At 34.0% G+C, this 22,438-nt stretch overlaps 2 protein-coding genes across 15 annotated transcripts in view; both read right to left on the reverse strand.

Moving 5' to 3' along the window:
* Nucleotides 1-7,169, reverse strand: part of LOC136845888 (protein bric-a-brac 1-like) — a 31,074-nt gene extending 23,905 nt beyond the window's left edge. For 3 of the 10 annotated variants that reach the window (XM_067116333.1, XM_067116331.1, XM_067116335.1), the window contains exons 1-4: nucleotides 7,046-7,166; nucleotides 4,112-4,256; nucleotides 3,493-3,662; nucleotides 1,042-1,650 (exon numbers count right to left, since the gene is read on the reverse strand). In XM_067116333.1, the coding sequence (XP_066972434.1) occupies nucleotides 1,042-1,557 (516 nt within the window). In that variant the 5' untranslated portion in view covers nucleotides 1,558-1,650; nucleotides 3,493-3,662; nucleotides 4,112-4,256; nucleotides 7,046-7,166. Of the gene's footprint in view, nucleotides 1-1,041; nucleotides 1,651-3,492; nucleotides 3,663-4,111; nucleotides 4,257-5,135; nucleotides 5,291-7,045 lie in introns of all 10 variants that reach the window. The other 7 variants (XM_067116328.1, XM_067116326.1, XM_067116330.1 and 4 more) reach the window with 3 other exon arrangements.
* Nucleotides 7,170-14,297: 7,128 nt separating this feature from the next.
* The window catches only part of LOC136845894 (zinc finger protein 443-like), a 49,763-nt gene continuing 41,622 nt past the window's right edge, over nucleotides 14,298-22,438 (reverse strand). For 3 of the 5 annotated variants that reach the window (XM_067116349.1, XM_067116352.1, XM_067116348.1), the window contains 9 exons: nucleotides 21,508-21,609; nucleotides 20,898-21,371; nucleotides 20,321-20,553; nucleotides 19,149-19,942; nucleotides 18,527-18,725; nucleotides 17,581-17,729; nucleotides 16,923-17,006; nucleotides 16,634-16,785; nucleotides 14,298-15,232 (listed from right to left, as the gene is read on the reverse strand). In XM_067116349.1, coding sequence (XP_066972450.1) covers nucleotides 15,059-15,232; nucleotides 16,634-16,785; nucleotides 16,923-17,006; nucleotides 17,581-17,729; nucleotides 18,527-18,725; nucleotides 19,149-19,942; nucleotides 20,321-20,553; nucleotides 20,898-21,371; nucleotides 21,508-21,609 — 2,361 coding nt within the window. In that variant the 3' untranslated portion in view covers nucleotides 14,298-15,058. The remainder of the gene's footprint in view (nucleotides 15,233-16,633; nucleotides 16,786-16,922; nucleotides 17,007-17,580; nucleotides 17,730-18,526; nucleotides 18,726-19,148; nucleotides 19,943-20,320; nucleotides 20,554-20,897; nucleotides 21,372-21,507; nucleotides 21,610-22,438) is intronic. The other 2 variants (XM_067116350.1, XM_067116351.1) reach the window with 2 other exon arrangements.

Consider the following 22,438-nt stretch of genomic DNA (forward strand, 5'->3'; position numbering starts at 1 on the left):
AAAGTAAAACACGGAGATCATGTGCTAATAAAGTACAGCAAAATACATCTCTGAAGACTAGAAAGTTGGAAGAATTGATAAACTATGTACTGTATGTGGCAACTGTGCCAGTCACTACCACCACTACTCTGATATTATGTGATACCACAGAATGATGTGTGTGTGTCCATGACAAGGAAGAGAAGAAGGATGAAGTGGAGAAGTGGCCATAGCCAAGTGATGTTAGGTTCAGTCTTAAAAAATAAACCAGGACAGATGGCAAGTGATGAGAAAGGGATAACAAGATGCAAAGAAGTGTAGAAATATGACATTAACCACTGGGGAGATACAAAAGGTAACAGAGAAAGGCAGAGTAACATTTTTAGACTTACTGGGTTCATCAATATAATCTGTACTTAAATGCAACCACTGAAGCCCGCGGATAAGAATGGAAGGGAAGTAAAAGGCAGAGAACCACGCAGCTTGGATGATGGAAAAACTTTTAGCACCATCTACAGTAAACAACCAAAGGTCTTGACGGCAATATAAGTAGAAAATGCATAAATAAATAAGAGTGGAGAGAACTTATGTCTATAACCCTGTAAAAGGATCTAACTGGAAAACAATCATAATCAAAGATGACAAGAAATTAAAGAAATGGTTTTGAAGTAATGAGTAACAATAAATGTGATGGAAGCTGATGAAATGAACAATATGAGTAATGATTCAGAATAATTTGACAATGGGATGAAGAGGTAAAATATAACTTAAAAGAAAAACAATGAGAATACTGGATCACTAACGGCAGCAAGACAAAGACAGGTGGTTTGGATAAAAAGAACTATGGATGAGAGCAAATGTAAACCTCTCCTCAGTGGAGGAATGAGGAGAACTCTAAGATAGTTCCCATGGTACATTTTGTTATAAGTGTAAGCATCTACAACATGGAATTTTAAAAATACAGGTACAGGTCTGATTACCAAGACTGATGAATACTGAATAGAAACTGGTTTTACTTCAATCAAACACACTACACTATTCAAATAATTAAAATTACTTTACCTCTCCACTTCGAGCATCTGGCACTATTTCTCTACTAGTTGAATTTTCAATAATGTCTGATCTCAACTCTGCTGGCTCTAATGGTGCTGTAATGGGAACTTCTGAAAAACTTCCAAATTCTTTTCCTTGATTACCAAGTTCTTTATTTGTCATTTCCTTGCATGTTTTAGTAATCTTATGTGGACTATGTTTTGCCTGCCCATCTGGCACACTTTGGGAATGCTCTGAATTCTGCGATGCTTCACCACCACGCCACTTCTTTCGTTTTACTTCTTGACTGTTTTCATACTGAGTTCTAGTTCTTTTCTCACTACGGTCACTTGTGTAATTAGAATCTGAAGGTTCAGCTAGTCCTTTGATCCTCAAGCGTTCTGCAGCTTTCATAAAAGTGTTAAGATCACTCTGTAATACATTCACTTCCCCAAAGTACATATAGTCAAGAAGTGTCTCCAGTTCCTCACAGCCAATGTCAGTTATGACAATCATTAAATTCTTTTGTTCACCCACTTCAAACATTTGTTCAAAATAGTCACTACACGTTGAAAGAACAAACTTATGTACGGGATAAAATCTTCCATCACAGGCAATAGTGGCATCACAATATACTTCCTGAAATGTTTGTGATTAATTTAAAAATGGGACCAAAAATGTTTGACACTAAAATTCAAATTTTACATTTCTGGAAAATTGACATTAAATGTAATGTTACATAAAATATATCTGTCAATTCTGGCAAACTAGTTTAACTCTTACATACTAGGAAGGTTACACAAAAAATCAACCACTAAGATGGTGATTTTCATCTAAAAATATAATAAAAGGCTCTTTTTTTAACATTTTTATTACTAGATATCAAAAGAAATGGGCCTTATAATTATTCTCAAGATGTTTGAAGTTTACTAACACTTTCTATTTTCCATCCTTTTTCCAAACCTTCCTGGCACAATTTCATGTTTGTATCAAACAAACCATCACCTTATACCATGCTTTATTTGAAGAGCTGACTAAAAACTCCATATTGATTAGAAAAAGATTCTGCTCAATTAAATACAGTAGCAGCAAAACTCCCCAAATTGTGTTTAAGACATTCAAAACAAAAGGAAGCAATAACTTCCTGTACAGGAGAATTATGCAATGCACCTGGACATCAGTATGGTATAATAAAATTATGCACTGTAGAAGTGTCAAACAGAATTTACATTACCAATTTGGTATAGATCAGTGGGACTTATGACATGCTAACATTAAAAGCAACATACTGTATAAACCAGGCAAGAAAAAGAGTATAGATACCTGGAGAAAGTAGAATGAGATTGCTGGGCTACTTGAAAATAAAACTGTCCCATGAAAGGACAAAGCAAAAATCTTATGATACATACAAAATGCATGTACTAATTTATGCAAATAGATTTGGGATGATTTTTAAAATGTGTAAGATAAGATTTCTGGCCTGGGTGTGACAGATCATTGAACAAGAACAGTGGAGAGAAAATTCAGCAACAGGACAACAGACTGAGATCTCATAGGCTAATAAGGTTTGGACATGTGATGAGAAAAAGTTTAGACGAAAACCTGGATCATATGGAATTTCAAGCAGAAACTGCACATGAAAGACAAGTGGAAAGAACTCTTTTAATTTCACATCCAGCCCCATGATAGGAAAATCTCTGTCAAAACTTGGACAATGAGGATGATGGCTACCCAACGTCAACTGGTATTATTTTGGGAACCACTACAGCATCAGTGACCACTGCAGTTATAAAGCTGGATAAATTATAATAATTTATTAATTTGGGGATCACTATGTAAAATAAAACTATTGTTCAAAGACCATTTGTACTGTCACCTGAAGAAAACAAGTTTCTCAAATTACTATATGGAAACTCATAGTTACTTACTTATACTGTGTTTATGTATTTTACCTCATTCAATGACAACTGGCACTGGTGCAGGTCTACCATAACTATTACATAATATTGTGCCCAGATACCTCTATAAGCAGTTACTAGATTATGAATGACTGACAGTTTCTCAGAAAAAAATGGATCTTCAAATAATGATACCTCAAACTACTTTTGCATCAGTAACTAGCAAAGAAAAGCGTTTAAGTAAGGCACCAGCCTAGTTGGTTATATAACACACACAAAAAGTAATAAAAGCCTAATGCACCATGAGGAAAAAGCACTCAGAGCGTGCTTATGTCTGCTAACATCAAACACCTAAGAGTACAGATTTTTTGTCCACCAGTACCAGAAGTTTCTTTGATTCAAATAATATGTATTTAATTCTTGGCCAAATTAATTACAAGATTATGATAATAATGCATAAGGTTTCACTTTCTTAGGCCAAAAACATGTGGAACAAGGCTGAGCAATCCAGCCCCCAAAAGATCCCTTCTCCCCAAAAGCAACATTCAAATCTCTCTCATAAAATAAAAATCAAATTACTTACTGCCAGTCATGAGGGACATCTTTAGTGAAATTCTCTTAAAAATTTAGAAAAGTTTTAAACATAATCTTGCTAACAGCCAGATAAACAAAGAAACCAAGCCATAAATATAAATCCTTGGTAGAGGTAATCAGGTCTCTATCCAGTGATTGTTTACCATGATGAGGATCCTCCTGCAAGAATAATTGTAATAACTACATCAACTTTAATTAAATGAAAATATGAGCTGAGAGAAGTAAAATATGATTAGCCTTCACTTTGCTCCAGCCATACCTGGCATTTGGCACACTGGTTTAATGCCTTTTCTTAAATCTGAATACGGTTAAGATCAAATCTTTTCCTTTTACAAGGACATACAAGAGGTTTGTCATTTCTGTGGAAATTCTCTCCTGGCTAAATTTGCTTCTAATATTCAACATTTGATTTTACATTTATGAGGCAAATATCTAGTGATTTTCCTTTTGAAAAGTAATCAGAAATATTTTCTTTCATGAAATATGCAAGTTGGGTGGTAAAGTAAATTCATTTGCAGCTTATGATAAAGAAAGAACAATAGTCATATTAGCAACAAAAATATAAACCATCAATGTGATACTGACAGACTTGTGGTAAAGTAACATACCTTTTTACGAACTGAAGAAAGAGTTCTGAAGAAAGATGAATAATGATCCCTCCATTTTAAACACAAAAGTTCACCTTCCATGCTCTTTTTAGAAGTGCAAAAATACTGTTGCCAGTATTGTAATCAACGGTTCAATTCATCAATTCTGGAAGAGTATAGAATACACGCAACTTTACACGATGTAAAATTTCCCAAAAAATCCTGATACACTCAATTTTACCATAAAAACATCAAAAACAATTGTAGCCTTAACAGACACAAAATATTTCGTAAATTCTATAAATTTTTCACACATCAGTAAAGTCTTCATGTATTGTTCACATATACTAAAACTACACTGAATAAAGGCATTAATTCATACAGCTAATTACTCCAGTACAGTACTCGTGGTCCAGACCAAATACAAATTTAACATGAATTTCTTGCTCTTCATAATGGAAGTAGCCCTGAATTTTATGTTCACCTGTTCCATAAATCCCCTATGAAAAGCACCCAAAATTACCAACATTCAACCATTTCTGCTATTAATACAGTGTTAGCTAGGAACTAAAATACTGCAGTATAACCCTGCAAAGACTACACTTATTAGCAAAACATTGGGATCAAACTTTGATTAGGCTTGAAGGAAAAATTCTTCATTTCCATGAGGCAACCTCATTTAGGTTGTGTTACGGGAAGTTACGTTACATTAGGTTCAGATTCTTCCCAGCATTTGACTTCTGTTTGCTCAATGCCAAAATTCAGGTTTCTCACTGTGGTCATATTTTTGCAGACAAGCAGAGGGTCTAATAGGTTAATTGAGTGTCTGTAATGGACATAAATTACTTTCAGTTGCTTTCCATAAACAATAAATAAAAATTACATAATGACAGTCATTCAACCATCAGTAATGTTGGAGCCCTTGTTGGTAGGAAATCAATACATATAGGCTAGCACATCACACATTAACCAACTTGTCCTTCATATTCTATAGCACATAACATTCTACCAGAAATGGGATTTATACAGCCTTGGTAAGAATTACCTGCCATAGCTTAGTATTACTGGTTACTCTACAGTTCTTGGAAAGCAGACCAAATTAGGATACACTACTGGTAAGAATGAGACTATTAGCACACTCCTTTTGTTCAGTAACTACCAGTTTACATGCAAAATTGGCATCGTGTTTAGTACCAGCACCTGTGGGATGAACATAAAAACATACATAAAAAAGATGGTAAATATCACAGACATAAACAGAAGACATAAACATACAAAAAATCAAAAAGAAAAGGCAATAATTATTTCAGATGGCGACTGGCCAGAACCAGGCTGTAGTCTTCAGTTTTACCAGGCTAGCTTAAGGTGGCCTGAAAAGCATTTGCATTTTCCTGCCTTAGGCAAGCCTAGCCTATCCTAGAAGTATCCTTGCAATACACTAGCCCATGGTATATCCTAATTCTGTATACGGGCCTAACAAACAATATTTTTGGTAGAACTACAGAACAGCTCTGCCAGGGGTATCACCTTGGAAACTGACTTTTTCTATAGTATTTTGGTTGCTTATCAACAATTTACCATTATTTTTAGGTGGTCAACTGTAATTGACCTGTAATTAATATCAGAAATGATATGTTATTGTATGCTGGCCATCCTGGAATGCTATCACATAAGTGCAGTGTTATAACGGAACTTTTGGTAAAAAGTGGAGTTTCCTTCACTAGGGGGTTCCGGCTAAGTAACATGGCCTACTAGGTTAGATTAGATTAGGGTACGTTAGGTTAGTATAGTTCCTTTTATAATAGGGGTTTTTCCTTAGCCAATCCCTTCTTGAACCTATGGCTCCCTAATGACCTGCACATGCGCAGAACCATTCCATAACAACATGAAAGTCTGGCCTTTCTCACAGCAATTTCCCCCACCCACAACCCCATGTTCCCAAAGGGTCCCAACCATGTTGAATAGGCTAGAGATGTGAGGATAATAATAATTGGTAGATCTAAGTAGTAGCTCCGCGCCAGCGATTTCTTTCTAACGTGACTTTTTCTAGTTTTTTGGTTGCTAATTATGGATTTACCTTCAATTTTTGTCGCATGAATGTAATTAACCCCAGAACAGGTTAAATTAACCCCTGAAGTCCATCCAACAAGGGGTTTCCATACGCGATCTTCACAAGACAGAGCTCGGGTACGTCTGTTTCAAACAATTCATATCCCGTCCGGCAAGTGCAATAACTTGTTAACGTAGGGGTACTGGCACCCCTGGGCCAGTACTAAACATGGCGAAGGAACATTCCATTTGGCCGACAACAAACATGCACCGCCAGTATCAGAAGCCCTAAAAGTTTAGAAAAACCAGTTTCCAAGATAAAAACAGGTGCAGAGCTAATATTCAGAATTACCTAATAATTGACCGACAATAAACAACACCACCTCCTTCATCAGCAACACTAAAAGTAGCCTATAAGAAAAATAAATTTCCAAGGTAATAGGCTAGTCCGTGCAGAGCTGTTCTGTGGGCCTAGTTTTACTACTTTTGCCAGAGAAATATTATATCTGATAGTTTTATGGACGTTTTGAATTATTCTGGTCTTTCTTTCACATACGTGCCTTTCCCGTCCCTACTCCAGCACCCCCAACCAAAAATACTTTTCAAACTAGGCTAGGCTAGGCCTAAGGCCTAAGCCTTTGAATTTCCACCAAAATTCTATAAGTCTATAAGAATTGTTAAGAAAAATGTGGAAAATACATCAGCAGAATCATAGTTCAAAGGGATACATCCGAATCTAACACGTAAATACATCATGGGGAAATTTTAATTCATAAACTCTCTATATTTTGGAACTAACGAAGGAAGAGCAACCTCCATTAACATGTATTACAATACTCATTCCATTATAGATCAGTCAATAACTCTCCTTACTTAAACAATCAATCAACAACGAAACTGCCTTACTTTTTATGATATTAGTGTTTTCGTTGTTCTCCAGGCAGCGCCGACAATCAGAGGTGTCTCGTACTGCAACAAAATAACAATTTGTTTTTTGACAACTGATGTTGCTATAGGTTGTAGTAGTAAGAGAAGTACATTCTCTGTGTCGGCTCATCATCGAAAATTAGAATTGCCTAGCGAGACAATTTTTCTTAGTTTAGTTGCTTGAATGTTTCTTAATTACAGCCCGATCAATTTCTTTCTTGGGAATTTTAGTTTATAAACTTTTTTCATTTGCTAACTGTTTTACTTGATTACATAACGAAAGTGGTTCATTATTTCTTGCTCCATTTTGCAAATAATTATTTCTTTTTGTGTTTAACCACACATATTCCAATTCCATTTCTATCCTGATTTACTGACCGTCCTGCAAATACGTCTTCAAAGGGATTAGGATTTACATTCCCTTGTTCTAGACATTCGTTTTCCATCTTTCTTATTTTGGTCATTTTCTTTTTTATGTGAGCTTGGGTTAAAAATTGCTCAGCAAGGAGAACTGCTAAGTCAATTACCCTCACAATCCCTAATTTACTTCCAGTTTAGCTTCTCTAGCACAATGCTAGTTTTATTCTTGAGTATCTTCTAGTCTGTACCATTGTTATATAAAACACATTTCTTCCTTTTAACATGGGATTCAAGACTACTTTCGGATGGGAAAATGAAAGTGGATTCTGATGCATGTTGGATCTGTAGGAAGGCATTCTGATCTACATACAGGCCACACTTCCTCATAGCAACATCTATTATAAGTCATAAGTACTGTAAGGTTTGAGGATATAAGATTTTACTTCTCTCTTCTTCCTAGGCACGATAATTCTTCAAGAGTGGGGCATTTTGTCCTCTAAATTTCATCTAGGTAACTTTTCTATATGGCGTCACCAGATATTTTCCTTGTACTTCCTTTAAACTTAAAGTCATGGATAGTGTTGTAAGACAAGGATTCTACAAGTATATTATTTGGTAGTTTTTCCTGCTTATGAGAATGTAGTCAAGCATATTGTGCTTTGTTGCTCTGTATTTAAATTACACTATCACTTGATCTTGAAAGTAAATACGTACTGTAATTGACTTTTTATCTTTTTTTTTTTTTAATTAATCAAAATTTTCAGGTAGCTTAGTCTAATTTCAGTGCAAGAATCTTGGTTTAAAAGCCTGCCTATTCTTTCCTTTACTCATTTTGGTTGTGCCTCAGGTGTAGAAACTAGGGCCTTAGGTCTCTGTTGTTGGAATTATCCATGACCATGTTCCTTGCCCTTCCCATAGATTGTCATACAAAAAGTTCATCCAGGAAGTATAAGTGGTGTCTTCAATGTCAGCATGGCTGTTGACATCAACTTTGAACTTCTGCAATATGAAGGGCCCCTACCCAGTGGATATCTGTCCCAGCACTAAAGCCAAAGTCTGACATTGAGATTTCTCCTTGCTCAACTACATCAGATACTCCAGTTTCACAGATAACCATGCATGCCATCCACCTCCAACCATTCTGGCATTAAGCCAAACCTGGTCTAGAATGATATCATCCCAATTACAAAAAGGGAAGAACCAAAATAAAAGAGGATCTACAAATGCATAGTGCTCTGAACTGACCTGCATCAAGTTGAACCTGATGGGTTATGCAAAGTACACCTCTGCCATTACCCAGTTCTGTAATATAGAATTTAGGCCAAAAGCCAAGCACTGGGACCTACAGTATGTCATTCAGTGCTGAAATGGAAATTGGGAGTAGAAAGGTTTGAAAAGTGTAACAGGAGGAAAACCTTGCAGTTGCACTATGAAACAAAAGTTAAGAGAGGTTGGAGAGCAAGATGGAAGATAGAGAATATGAATGGAGGTACAGTAAAAGGATTGAAAGGGGTTGCAGCTAGGGACCGACGGAACGCTGCAGTGAACCTTAAGTAATGCCTACATTGCCCAGTTCTGCACTACACAAGCCTCCAAATCCATCCCCACTATGTGCAGGCAACTGGGAAAAAATCTGGCAAAGAATATCACACAAATACTCTGATTTCTAAAGTATTTGTAAAAGGACTCACTATAAAAATCATGTATGATAAAGGTAAGTGGAAAAAGCATAAAATTACCTTTCTTTTTATTGTCTTTTGTGCACCATATATAAGTCACAAAGTTGTCATTATTCTGTGTGGTTGCCTTATGTACACATCAACATTATACATTACTAACATCACTCAGATGCTATCATCAAAATAATTATTTTCCCTCAAAACTCTTCATTCAAAATGTTTTACTTCTTAAACAGAAGTTGATTTCTTTGTTGAATCATACAAATCTATAACAGCAAAAAGCAAGATGAACATTTTACACATAGAACAGAATAACTTTGTAATCCCAGTAGCACCTCCGGATACAGGCTATTCTGCCTGGAATTTTAAGCGCTTCTATAGAAAATAGCACATTCAACATCTAAGTGTGACTGGAGAACAGCACTGGATGGAATAAATGGAATGACTCTATAAAAGAAGGTTTGACTATGAATTTTTACATCCTACAAATAGCACAGGGAGATTCTGCAAAACTGTCAATTGTGAAATAGAGTTCAAGAATCTCAAATAAAGTACAATACTGTAACTGCCTGAGTTCAAGATGCAAGCATAAATTCTTTGTAAAAAAAATAATCTTTTTTTACTAAATCTCCATGAAAAATATTTTTCACATACATTGCTTTTGCAATAATGTTATCTCAAAGTAGAATCAACCCAAATGAAGCAATTCTTTTGGAGGAAACAATTTTTGCTCTATAAAATCCAGATTAATTTTTTGTAAGAGATAATACTACTACCATGAACTGTTTAATCTCCTACTTTATAAAAAGTAAATTGAAACCACTCAATTACTAAATAAATTGTCAAAACCTATAAAAAATGTTATCAATATTATTCACTGCATCTTTCAACAACTATTGAAATGCAACTTTTCTAAAACAGCCAAGTAGAGTATCTACAGCACTGTGTTTAGCAAGAACAAAAACCTCCAGTTCTTCCCTGAAAAACTGATACATTACTCGACTAATTCTCACTCATGTTTAAGTAACTTCTCTCAGTCAGAATGCTAACCATATCAAAAAAATAAATAATTCATTGGGGAAAATATCATATTGGCACAAAGAAATGGCATATAAAGCATGTAAGTTGTGTCAATAAAGACTTGACTTAACAAACCAGTTGCAATTAACACTGAATAGTTAAAAATTACATATTTATAATGGTATACATTTTCAGGGAATTTTACAATACTGGGTACAAAAAACTGAAGCATTATCTTATAAGTCACAAAATTAAAGCTCAACTCAACTGTATCCCTTTGACTTCTCTATGACTCCAAATTCATGGCACCTTTAGAAGCTAAGATCTTAGCTTTAAAATTTTTCATGAATAATTTTCATATCTATAATGCTTTAATATGTCCACCTGCAATTTCTGGTAAAATCATTTTGCAAAACTATGACTCAAAGTCAGCACAAATTATTCCTCAAATTTCCCTTATTACAGCATAATAAATAATGACTATCATTACTATTATTGTATAAGATTGTTTAGCAGATAACTTCCTTAACTTTGGTAATTGCATATAATGCACTTACAATAAGTTCTGGTCTTGTGCATGCTACTGCTCATAACTTTCACTATCTACTTATCAAATGTTATGTTTGTCACAACTAATGTGATTCAATGTTTTCTTCCTGATGATTACATCATACTAACCTAAGCTGCAGTGTAATAAATTCCCCAAAGTTATGGATAGAGACCTGACCTTCATGAAAAGAAAATAAGGAATGAGAGGTCATAAAGGATACACACTGAGCCAACAAAATCAAATGACACAAGGTTAAATATTTCTTCTGCAAAATATCTATTTACAGATTCTTACTTTATCTAACATTTTTTTCAAGCATATAATCAGAGCTATGAAAAATTCTAAGTAACACTGGAGATAACCAAAGAAATGAAATAAAAGGTTACCATTCTTTAACAGTGTGAGATTCAGTGTCAACTAAATTTGATTTTGAGGTAGTAATTCCTGTTAGTAATTACAATCTAAAATTCTTATAATTCACAACATGCACTTTGTGTAACCGAAGTATATCATTCGCCCCTGAATAATAAATTCCCTGCCTACACAATATAAAAATTATTGTACTGTGCTGTGTAAAATGTCAATCACAAACATTACAATTATTCTAATGGAATGTCACCTCATAAATAGTTCTCCAAATCTATAAACACATATACCATACCAGAAGCCCACTAAAAATGATCTGACCTACTGTACTCATATAGCAGAAATAATGTACATCCTCATTACAAGTAACTGCAATGCTATTAGTTTTAGTAACAACATTAATATAATTAACTAATAGCTATAGAACATTATACTTACATAATTGTAGTAAATTAAACAACAACAATAGCACCAGAAATAACTAACAAAGTAAACTCCAAGCTAGATGCTCCTCTAGTCTACAGTACTTACTTACAAATCAACAAAGCTGTTTCTTTTAATCGTGAAGCTTCATTAAACATATAAATTAACATCGAAAATAAACCTAGCCTAAGTAGCCACCATGTACACATACTACATACATTATATTCATTATTAATTAAACAACAAAGACCACATTTTAATATTAGCTAGTTTAACCAGACAACTGAGTCAAAACACTTGACTCTCATTAGACTGGCCAACAAAGCACACTAACGTTGTTGTTTTACTGTGGTATATTTAGACCCATTCAATATTAATAAATTAACAGTTCGAGTACTTACTGCATTACAAGCAATAAAGGTCGTCAATCCCATAGTACATGTGTATCTACAATAAATGATTACATTTACATAAAATATTAACTTTGGCTGGAAATTCAAAACGGCACTAAAAGTTCAAAAAAGTCATAATTATGACACAAGCATAACACTTAAAATGGTAGTAATATTATCCTATAAACTCTAAACATTAATCCTACATGAATTAGCAATTTGTTAAAAATAGCAGAAATACCAAAACAACATAAGTAATTACTCATTAATATAGAAGTACTCTTTATCGGTTAATACAGTACGTAGTCTCAAAAGTAGCAAAGTACACACAATGTTACTGTTTCGTCTCATGACTGTGATTATACAGCACAAATAGATACTGCTTTTATCAAAGTCTTTAATGACAAAAACATATTTCAGGGGACTTTAAAACTTGAACAATATTTATTGTACAATTAATCAGAATAGCACCAATGGTTCGTACACAATGTGTGTTAACACAAAATTTTATTCTACCTGCAAAGGTTGTTTCAAGTTATTTTTAGCCTGGATTTGGATACAGTAATTTAATTCATCAAGTATTGTATTAAATACTAGAAAACTCTGAATTGTTAAAATTTGGAATGGACAAATTTACTAGCATAATACCTATCATGATGTCTTATGAAGAAAACATCTTTAAAACATCTGTTATTACTACAACAGATAATCAGTTTTGTGTCAAGTAAGGTATTAAGTATACTATTGCCTGGAGAGAGAAACAATTCCACTGTAGCACTACAATGGTTTTTAACTTATTGATTGGCACATCTATGGCAAATTAAAGCTAATGAATTTTATTATACAGTACATTGGCGATATAACTAAAAAATATATTGGTTTTGAAGATCAATAAAAATCAAACAATCTTATTTCAGCTCTCTAATATAATTAATAAAATATATCATTATGCAACATGAAGAAAGAAGTAAAGGGGAAAAAATTAAGATCTGCAAGGAAAAACTACCTGATTTCATAATGGACTACTACATCATAGCAGCTACCTGAACAAGTGAGTCTAAAATGGAGGATTGAGATACATTACCAGGTACAAAAATTATATAAAATTTGTAACACGGAGATTGGTAAGAAACAACTTACAACCACCCTTGATTTATATTCACTATCTGTTATAAGGGCAACTAAATTCTTTTACAAAATGTACTTGGATTGTTGCATTTTGAATACTCTGAAATTCTAGAATTTTTTCTTATGAATTCTATTTGCAGTGATTCTCCTCATTAATTTTTACTTCAAGATAGAAAGTGTATTTTGATTTGATACATATTTCCAGTACCTTTAAAGATTATTTATTCTTTAGATATTTATCCTTTAGACAACTGCTATGATTAAAGATAATGTGAGAAATATACTACAAAGTTTAAATTCTTCCACTTCCTTACTCAAAGAATTAGATATTGGAAAAATCTAGATCACCACTGTATATCAAATATCCAAAACTAATGAGTAGCGACTACTAACATTACATATTTTTTGTTGCTTGTAACAAAAAAAATAGAAGAGCTTAGTCATCAGGATTAAGCTATCTAAAAGATTCTCTAGGGTCAACAGCGAACAAAAATTGTCCCATTAGATCTCCAAAACAAATCCACAAGAGTAAACCACAAACAACTGAGTGAGGGTTTTTCTGTTATACAAGATTTTAAAAACATTAAACAATTACTACATTGACATTAGATTCAACATTTCAGGTAGAAAGGATAAACACTGATAAGTAATTAGTTGCAACACTGGCATAATTTTATACCTAAGTGGCCAATAAAATACTAAATGTATTACAAGTAAAAGTTTTAACACCTCCATGTGGCGAGGCTTAGAGACAGTCAAAACAGTCATCTGAGAGGTATTTATGACCTTCCAAAACATGATGAAAAGTATTTATTTGTAGATATTGATTGCAATATTTTTGGAATTCCTATTTTTCTCATTTTTTCTATTACTGACACTTACAAAAAAATTCAGATGTATACACAACAAACGTTCATAAAAAATAAAAGTCAGAACCCACTTCAATGACGAAAATCTTGCTTATTTACAGTTTTCACTAAAGGATACATCTGTTTAATTTCCTCTATATTTTCTGTAAATATATTCTGTGGAGAGTTAAATAACTAAACAAAATACGAGAGTTAAATAACTAAACAAAATACGTTACAAAAACTATCAAATTAGGCTATTAAATGCCTAAATGACCACCAAAAACATTACTGATGCACCCTGCAAGAAACATCTGTTTAATTTCCTCTATATTTTCTGTAAATAAACTCTGCGGAAAGTTAAATAGCTAAACAAAATACATTATAAAAACTATCAAATAAGGTTATTAAATACCTAAATGACCACCCAAAACATTACTGATGCACCCTGCTGAAATTGTTGAAAAGATGAGAGAGAGAGAGAGAGAGAGAGAGAGAGAGAGAGAGAGAGAGAGAGAGAGAGAGAGAGAGAGAGAGAGAGAGAGAGAGAGACCATGGCTACACTTTCATAATATTATAAACAGTTATAGTTAAGACATAGACAAAATGTGTAATGAACATCTGTTATCATATAGAACGCCTTCATTTATCGTGTTTCTCTGTACAGATGTTTGTAAGAGGTATTAGATAGCACTCATTTCTTGTAACACTAATAAAGGATAGACAGCTAATGTACTCTAATTCTAGACATCATTTAAAATCTTAGTCAACAATATTGTAAAGCACCATCGTATCTAATGCCCAATAAAGAAGTCCTTATACTTGCACTTCACATTTCATAAGTGGACTGTTGTTTTCTATAAGCAGTTGCAATCATTATGCATCATTGCATCATGTTCAAACTCTATTAGAAGCTTGAAAGTTATTTTCAATTTACACAATGCACGGTTACACATTTTGACCACATTCTGCAGTCATCTAGATTATTACACAGACAGTTTCAAACTCGGTGATTTGGGAGACTTAAATGGCACTGCATTTAGCTACACAGCCATGTCAATAAGGTGGGAATATTCTTCTTGAAAGACAGCAAAAATAAAATATATAATACTTCAGATCTGAAATCTCCATTCTAATGAATAAAATTGAATATCAAAAGAGTACAGTGTCTAAAACAAAGCACAGTATTGCCTGTAAACTTTTTGATAATATAAAATTTTTCATTTTCACTGAGCTGTAGCTGCTGCCTGAGGTAATGGGGGAGTGGTTGTTGAAGACCCAGAATTATTCAAGGATGAGAATTCGGATCCTGTCATCAAAGGAGCAACAGGGGGGCCAAGGCTCATTTGGATGAGTGACGAAGCCCCTTCTACTTCAGGATGACACTGCACCACATGAACCTGTGAGAAACAATATTAGCCTATAACTCCCAGTACCTTCACTTGTACATTTAACCTAGAATTCAATTTTAAAATAAAACTGAAGATTCAAAATGAGTCTATTCTGAACCAGTATACAAACTGACACTAATAGTGCACTTGAAGTCAGTATTATAATCCAAAGATATATAAAGTATATTATAAATAGTCACACTGATGAACTGAGTGGTGTAAAGTCATACCCTCTATGTTTAATATATCTTAATGTTTTTCATCCCTATATTTCATAAAGATCCTATATGATTATCACTGGTATGTTAGTAATTCTTTTAAATGTATTATGTCTAATTTGGCTCTAAATAAACTGTAACAAATAAAAATACTTCACATCAGAACTAGAAATATACTACTTTAGACCCAAAAGAAAATTACTTTTAGTAAAAATAAACTCTGGATAAATATTACATTCCTAATTTTGCAGACTTGTATTTGACTTGCCATGAACCAAAATTTTAACTTTTAATCATATGGATGGGAGATTAATATATACCCTTGTTGAAAAGCTATCTCTTGAACCTGCAATGATGTTTGAGTGGTTTTTGGGGACCCAGATTTGCATTCAGTAACCCTTGAGAATACAGGACTGATGGTTCTGTTTTCTACTGGTTTTGGAGTCCCTGGACTTTATGCACAAGCATGAAGATCTACAACAAGGTGGCAATGGAGCAATTATATTTACTCCATAAGTATGCATAATACTGTAATGTATATTTACATAATACTTATATAATTTCTTTTCAGATGATTAATATGTCAGAACTAATCCTTCTAGATTTAGTTAATTTTATCATATAACTGGTCTGTGATCATAAAAGCAGGCATGAAGATGGAAGAGCAAATGGTTGAATGCAAACTTTTCCAATATTTGCTTACACTTTTACTGATGTTTTATCCCCCCCCCCCAACCGTTAATGTAAGAAGACAGCAATATTTCTTTGACTGCATAAGGTTGTGAGGGTGAGATTGTCAAACTCCTTAAACCACTAACCAGTTGTAAGTCCTGGTCTTTGTATATTCGTAGAATATTTGTCTACTTCAACTTTTTCTTCTGTGTCTGCATACTTGATGTTTGTAAACTGTATGTTAAATTTGTCATGAATAAGAAATACAAGTACCTTGCCAAACTGACCTTATTTCACACACAAATCCAATCTTGTCAAGTACTTGTACTGCATACAACAATTACACATTTTTAATTACTTATCAACTGGTCTACAGCCACCATTACAGCTACATACAACTTAATAATTTCACCTAATCACTCCTAAACTTTCTCAAAAGCATTCTTCACTAAAGTACAGAAAACAACTGAGGATGTAAGGTATTTCACAGTCCAAAGTAACAGTAACACTACATTCTAACCTGTTTCTGTGATGCAGTGTAAAATCCCAAACCACACATTGAACAGACATTCTGAGTACGAGCAATGTGACTCTGAGTTTTCTTATGTCTGTTCAAATCACTCTGTGTCACACCATTATAGTTGCAAACATCACAGCTGTACAACTTGATTCCTGAAAAACGAAGGGGAATGACGTACTTTAAATACTATTTTTTTAGGGAACAGACATTCATGCTTCAAGAAAGTTGAGTACCCTCCATGAATAAATGCACCATGCACTATTTTGCCACACAGCAAAATGCACTGTACCTTCGTGACGCATCTTATGAACTTTTAGCTGACTGTTGGTTCGCGCTGAGTAGTCACAATATTCACAGTTGTAAGGGCGTAAATCTGTTAACAAAGAACCAAGCCAAAAATTGCATTACAAGCAAACTACTGAATGAATATGCAAATGTTTAGTTTTATAATAACAATCCTGAACACAAATGACCAACTTATTCATATTGTGTGCCTTTAACAATGTAATTTTGCTTCAGAGGATGAAGTGAAAATTTAGGAAACAGCACTGTTTTGTTACAATACAGTGAATTTTGGAAATTAATGTTACCTTATATTTTTCATGACTGACCCCATAACTTGAAACAGTTATATCAGTACATAAGCTATGACAATAAATAGAAAAGCTTGAGTAATTAGAGGACACACTTACTTTCGAAAAGAAGAGAAAAGTGGTATGTCACTTTTTTCAGTGGCCTATTATCCTAATATATAAGGCTTGTTTCTTGCTAACACAATATTCACCTCATTTATGAAGTAATTACACCACAGTAGAAATACAAAACTGCTTATTATAATTCACATAAATTTGCATACTTCAATACTAAATGTGTAAATTACACCTAAGACAAAATTAACACAAAACAAAAAAATGATGTACATATACATACTGTATACAAAACCTTACCTTCATGAAAATCAAGATGTCTATTCATATCTGATGTACTCAAAAACAGTTTATGGCAATATGGGCATTCAAAAAAGGTACGCCCAATGTCATCAGTGATTGGTACAAGTGCTTTGTCCCTGTCAATTGGTTCTTGTACTATATTTAATCTGCAATATAAAAAATACATGATTAAACAGTGTACAGTATCAATGCTAAATAACAAAAGCACATTACAGTGAATAAGTTAATAGTTATCCTAAAAAATGTAAAAACATATTAATAATTTGTAAGTTAGGAAACTCCTAAATTTTTTGCAATACAATAATATTTTTCATATGCTGAATGTGGCATTAGGTGCCAAGACATCCAGACATCCTTTTATAAAAAAGCTACAAACAGACTCCACAGGAAGACTTGTTGTGCTGCCTTTAAAAACTGTAGCATGGATATACAGAAGCTGACTATTCATTTGGCATATGGTGTTAAATTTAACACCAACAGCAGAAGCATCCAAGATGTTAGTAACTAATACTGTTCAAAAGAATTTTTCTGGCAGGCCACCACTTTTTTATCTATGATGTAAAGTTGCACGTTTAAAAACTCAATAAAAATGTTATTTCCCTAATTTCTGTTTATAAAAACCTTACCCACTATCTTTTCTCACTTATTTTTTCCAAATTCCCACAGGATTACAAGATTTTAATTATATGGCAGCGACTTCTCTACACAAATTACCAGGTCATCCCTTATCCATTCGTTATTTCTAAAATCAAACTAACATTCATTGCATTGTAAATCCAGGAATATATTTTTGTGCTATAAATTTTGTATTCCTTTTGTATTTGTAATGCTTTGCAATCATGACAGTATGGACGTAACCCTTTTAAAAAGGAGCATAAACCACTTACTGACAAACAAAGTAACTGAAGTAAAAAATAACAAAAGCTGAGGATCTTGTACTTGCCTTGGGGCATAATTGGAGAAATGAGGTGAATGGTCAAGACCTTCCTCTGACTGGTCATCAGTAATGACAAGTCGACGCCCACTCTCTCCATCATCTATTATCTTCGTACGCCGATCCAGCCTAATTTCCCCAGGTTCTAATTCGTCATTACGAAAAGAATCCAGGAAGCTTGGATGTCGCCTGCTTCCTCTCGTTGAATCTAAACAGTGAAATTCATGCAATTCAGTAATATCTGATATGAAAAAGAATCATTACTCTATTCAAGTTTAAATCTAAATTTTTTAAAAATTTCTAATATTAAAATCATCTTGACAGTAAACACGATACATACTGTACTGGTATTAAGCTTACTAAAGTATAAGCTATATGCAACATTACACATAATAATGTTATTCAGTTTTCACTAATTTATTAACAACTAGTTCAACAACATTAATGAGTAAAAAGAAAGACTTAAAAGTGTCATACACCATGCTACAATACACTAAATTTCATTATCAAGAAAATGAACAAAACAGATAAAGTCTGGAATCAATACTTGTTCTGCTAAATACTTATACCTTTACAGAAATTATCAAGACAATAAGGTGAATATATACTGTACTTGTAATAAACAACTTACTATCTAGAGAAGCAGCAATTATCTTTGTGAGATTTGTTGTGTATGTTGTAGCACAAGAAGTAACATCCGTCGACGAAGGATCCTTTGATCCATCATTTGATGACAATGGTGGAGTTTTGGACTCACAAATTTTCTTGCCCTCATCATGATTAGAAATATTTGCAGTCAGCGTAATCTCTAGACCATTGGTCTGTCCAGACAAGCCTGTCATATCTATATTTGAACTTGTGATGAGCTTATTAGCGGTCTCCTTTAAGACATCCTTGAAACGGCTTTCAGGGTACTTGAGAGGAACTGGTGAAACAGAGGGTGTGGGAGAATCATCCTCCACTTTTTTACGACGATCCCGTTTGATCAAGTGCCTCAATGATCCATCACTATGGAAACGTATGACATGGTGCCTGAGATTTCTTGGCTCTGAGAAACCTCTTCCACACACTCGACAAAAGCAGGGCTTGTACCCAGTATGAACCCTTTCATGTCGGTTGCAAGAAAATGCTCTGTCAAACTTCTTCCCGCAAAATCTACAAGTGTACATTTTGAAAAGGTCTTCCCCACTGCCAGCTTCTTGTAATTCTCCAGCTTCTTGTGATTCTGAAGAGGGGGAAACTGGACATGAGTCCTCACTGCCATGATCCTCTTCTTCCTCTTCGTACGTTTCCTTGGGAGCCAAGTTCACTGGTCTGTTTTCTTGCTGCTTTTCTCTTAATGCAGATAAAAGGGCAGCTACAGTTACTGTATTCTCCGCACTATTGGAATCATCACTCATATCACTTCGCACATCTATTTTATCCCTGGAAACATCAATGAAAATCTTCAACGTTCTAAAATTAACTGAATATAATGTATCAATGTCTGTGGGCTTTTTCTTTAAATGTTTACTCCTATTGCAAATCCATCTATAAAAATTTTCACGTTTTATCATATAAAAGATAAAATTTTATAGTGCTGCACCCATATTATTTTTACAACTCCTACTACATCAATGGAAGAATAGTTATTTTTATCATTATTAGATGGTTTACCCAGACAACTAAATCAAAAAGAAATCCAGCTTCATGTACTGAGGTAGACCTTAAGGTATTCTAAGTCAATGAACCTACAAAACACTATATGTGGAAACACCTGCAGATTAATCCAACATAAATTGAAATGTATATGAAATCATTTACCTGCGAGACTGCACAGCTGTAGAAAGATGTTCCCTTTGGACGTGATGTGAAAACTGGACCCTTGAGTCACATGAAAAGTTACATTTGCAGCAAACAAAACGTTGTTTGTGCTGTGAAAGGTGAGCCTGTAATCTGGATATGGACGGGAATGCAACACTACACAAGAAACACTTATATAGCTCCATTTTATCTCCAGTTTCTTCATTAATGCCTAATATTCTGGATACCAACACCTGTAAAGATAGATGTTATAAATCACATTAGTATTTTTTTCACATATCACACTGAAAAGTTCAAGAATTAAAATGAAGCAAATTTCAGTGATGCCATTCTCTGCAAATATAATTGTAAGTTCTATTTTCAAACTTATATTACTTCAGTAATTAATTCCACTAGTACCTTGATTTAAGGTAATTCACCAACAGTGCAAACTGAATGTCATTCAAGTCCATTCAAAAACATGGCAAATTATCATAAAGCACTGCTCAGGACTCTTATTAAAAAAACTGTCTCATTTCAGAAGATTTTTGCATTTTCCACAATAAATCTAAGCAAACAACATAGTCTTGAAATTTACCTGTTCTGCATGCAGTCGCACACTGTATATCATCGGGGGCCCATCATCACTACTGACACGAATTCGTCTGATTGAACCTCCAGATCCATATAGTGGTAGAGGAGGAGGGGGGTCCAGCCCAGTTGAATCTTCTGTGAGATACTGTTCATTCTGAGCAGTATTGAAGAAAGAATTTTCTCTTTCCCTTGCTTCATTAACCAAATTCTCATTCTCATCTTCTAATGGTCCACGATCAGACAACACTGAATGATTTAGGTGGCCAGATGATTGTGAAGGGGGTTCTTGCAGAGATTTTTGGCTGTGCTCACCTCTAGATTCTGTGTCACTACCACTAAGACTCTCTTTGTTCTCTGGAGTTGAAGAAGCTACTGGCCTTGCATATTCCTTCAAGACACTTGATCCTCTACAACTCAAATCAAGGGGTAGACTTAGTTCTTCCTCGGGAATTTTTGACCCATGCTGAGCTGATTCCAACTGCAATAAATTAAGATATGGTATTAAATCAATACTACAAAACAAAATTCAGAAGTGAAGACTTACAAGATTTTTTATTTATCAAATTTGCATTAACAGGCTTGAATATATGCTCAAGAAAAATAACTAAACAAACCTGTTCGTTATGCACATTTTCCCGTGCTCTCTTCTTGTCAGGTGATGGACTACCTCCTGAACTTATAGACCGCTTTGGCCCATTACTTGAACCATTAACCAACTGAAAAGAAGACCGATTTTAAGCATATAAAATTTGCAATGTCAGCCTAAGAACAACAACTTATTCAAATAACCACAGATTCCTAAATCTAAATGACTACTATACTTCATAAAGTCCAAAGAACTCTTTTACAAATGCTTCAGTGATGGTCAAGACAAGCCACTTCTGAACTGATAAGCAACTTGTAGAGTGGTAATGCATAACTTAACTGTAGTATTACATCATTCGTTGCCCCCTACGTCATTTGATGCGAGGGCCTCACGTGAAATTCTACAGCTCATGTATTTCCTGTGCTTTTCTTATGTTCAGCAGTTTCACTTAAATGTTCTTCCATTCCCTTTCACTAATGGGTTCTGATTCATGGTGCATTAAGAACTTTTATACTGGTAACTTGGCTGTTTGAATTATCTTGTCAATTATACAAAAAAATATGGCTGAATATAAGGTACAAGTGGTACTGATCAAAGCTCCTTAATTTAGAAATCAAATGAAAAGATACAAAACAGCCAAAATCTAAGCAATAATATACTTTCTACCTGTCCTCAAGGCAACACTTAGTTCCTTTTCAATATGGGATAAAATCTGTCCAGGATTTGTCCAGTTAAGTGTTTGACAAATAAGAAACATACAGAAGAGATAACATACTTTTGTTTAAAATGTCTTGGCATTAAGGTCAAGTTTACAGATAACAACTACAAAGTTTCATGAAGAAACTACAAAAGAGAAAGGCAGAAAATCTTGAGCTTTGATGATGAAATGAATGGATCCATGTCAACTAGATGGGAAACTTTGTTACACCAATCCATTTTTAATTATATGATGGTTCTAC

This window comes from Macrobrachium rosenbergii, chromosome 14, assembly GCF_040412425.1.
Source record: "Macrobrachium rosenbergii isolate ZJJX-2024 chromosome 14, ASM4041242v1, whole genome shotgun sequence".
NCBI classification, from domain to species: domain Eukaryota; kingdom Metazoa; phylum Arthropoda; class Malacostraca; order Decapoda; family Palaemonidae; genus Macrobrachium; species Macrobrachium rosenbergii.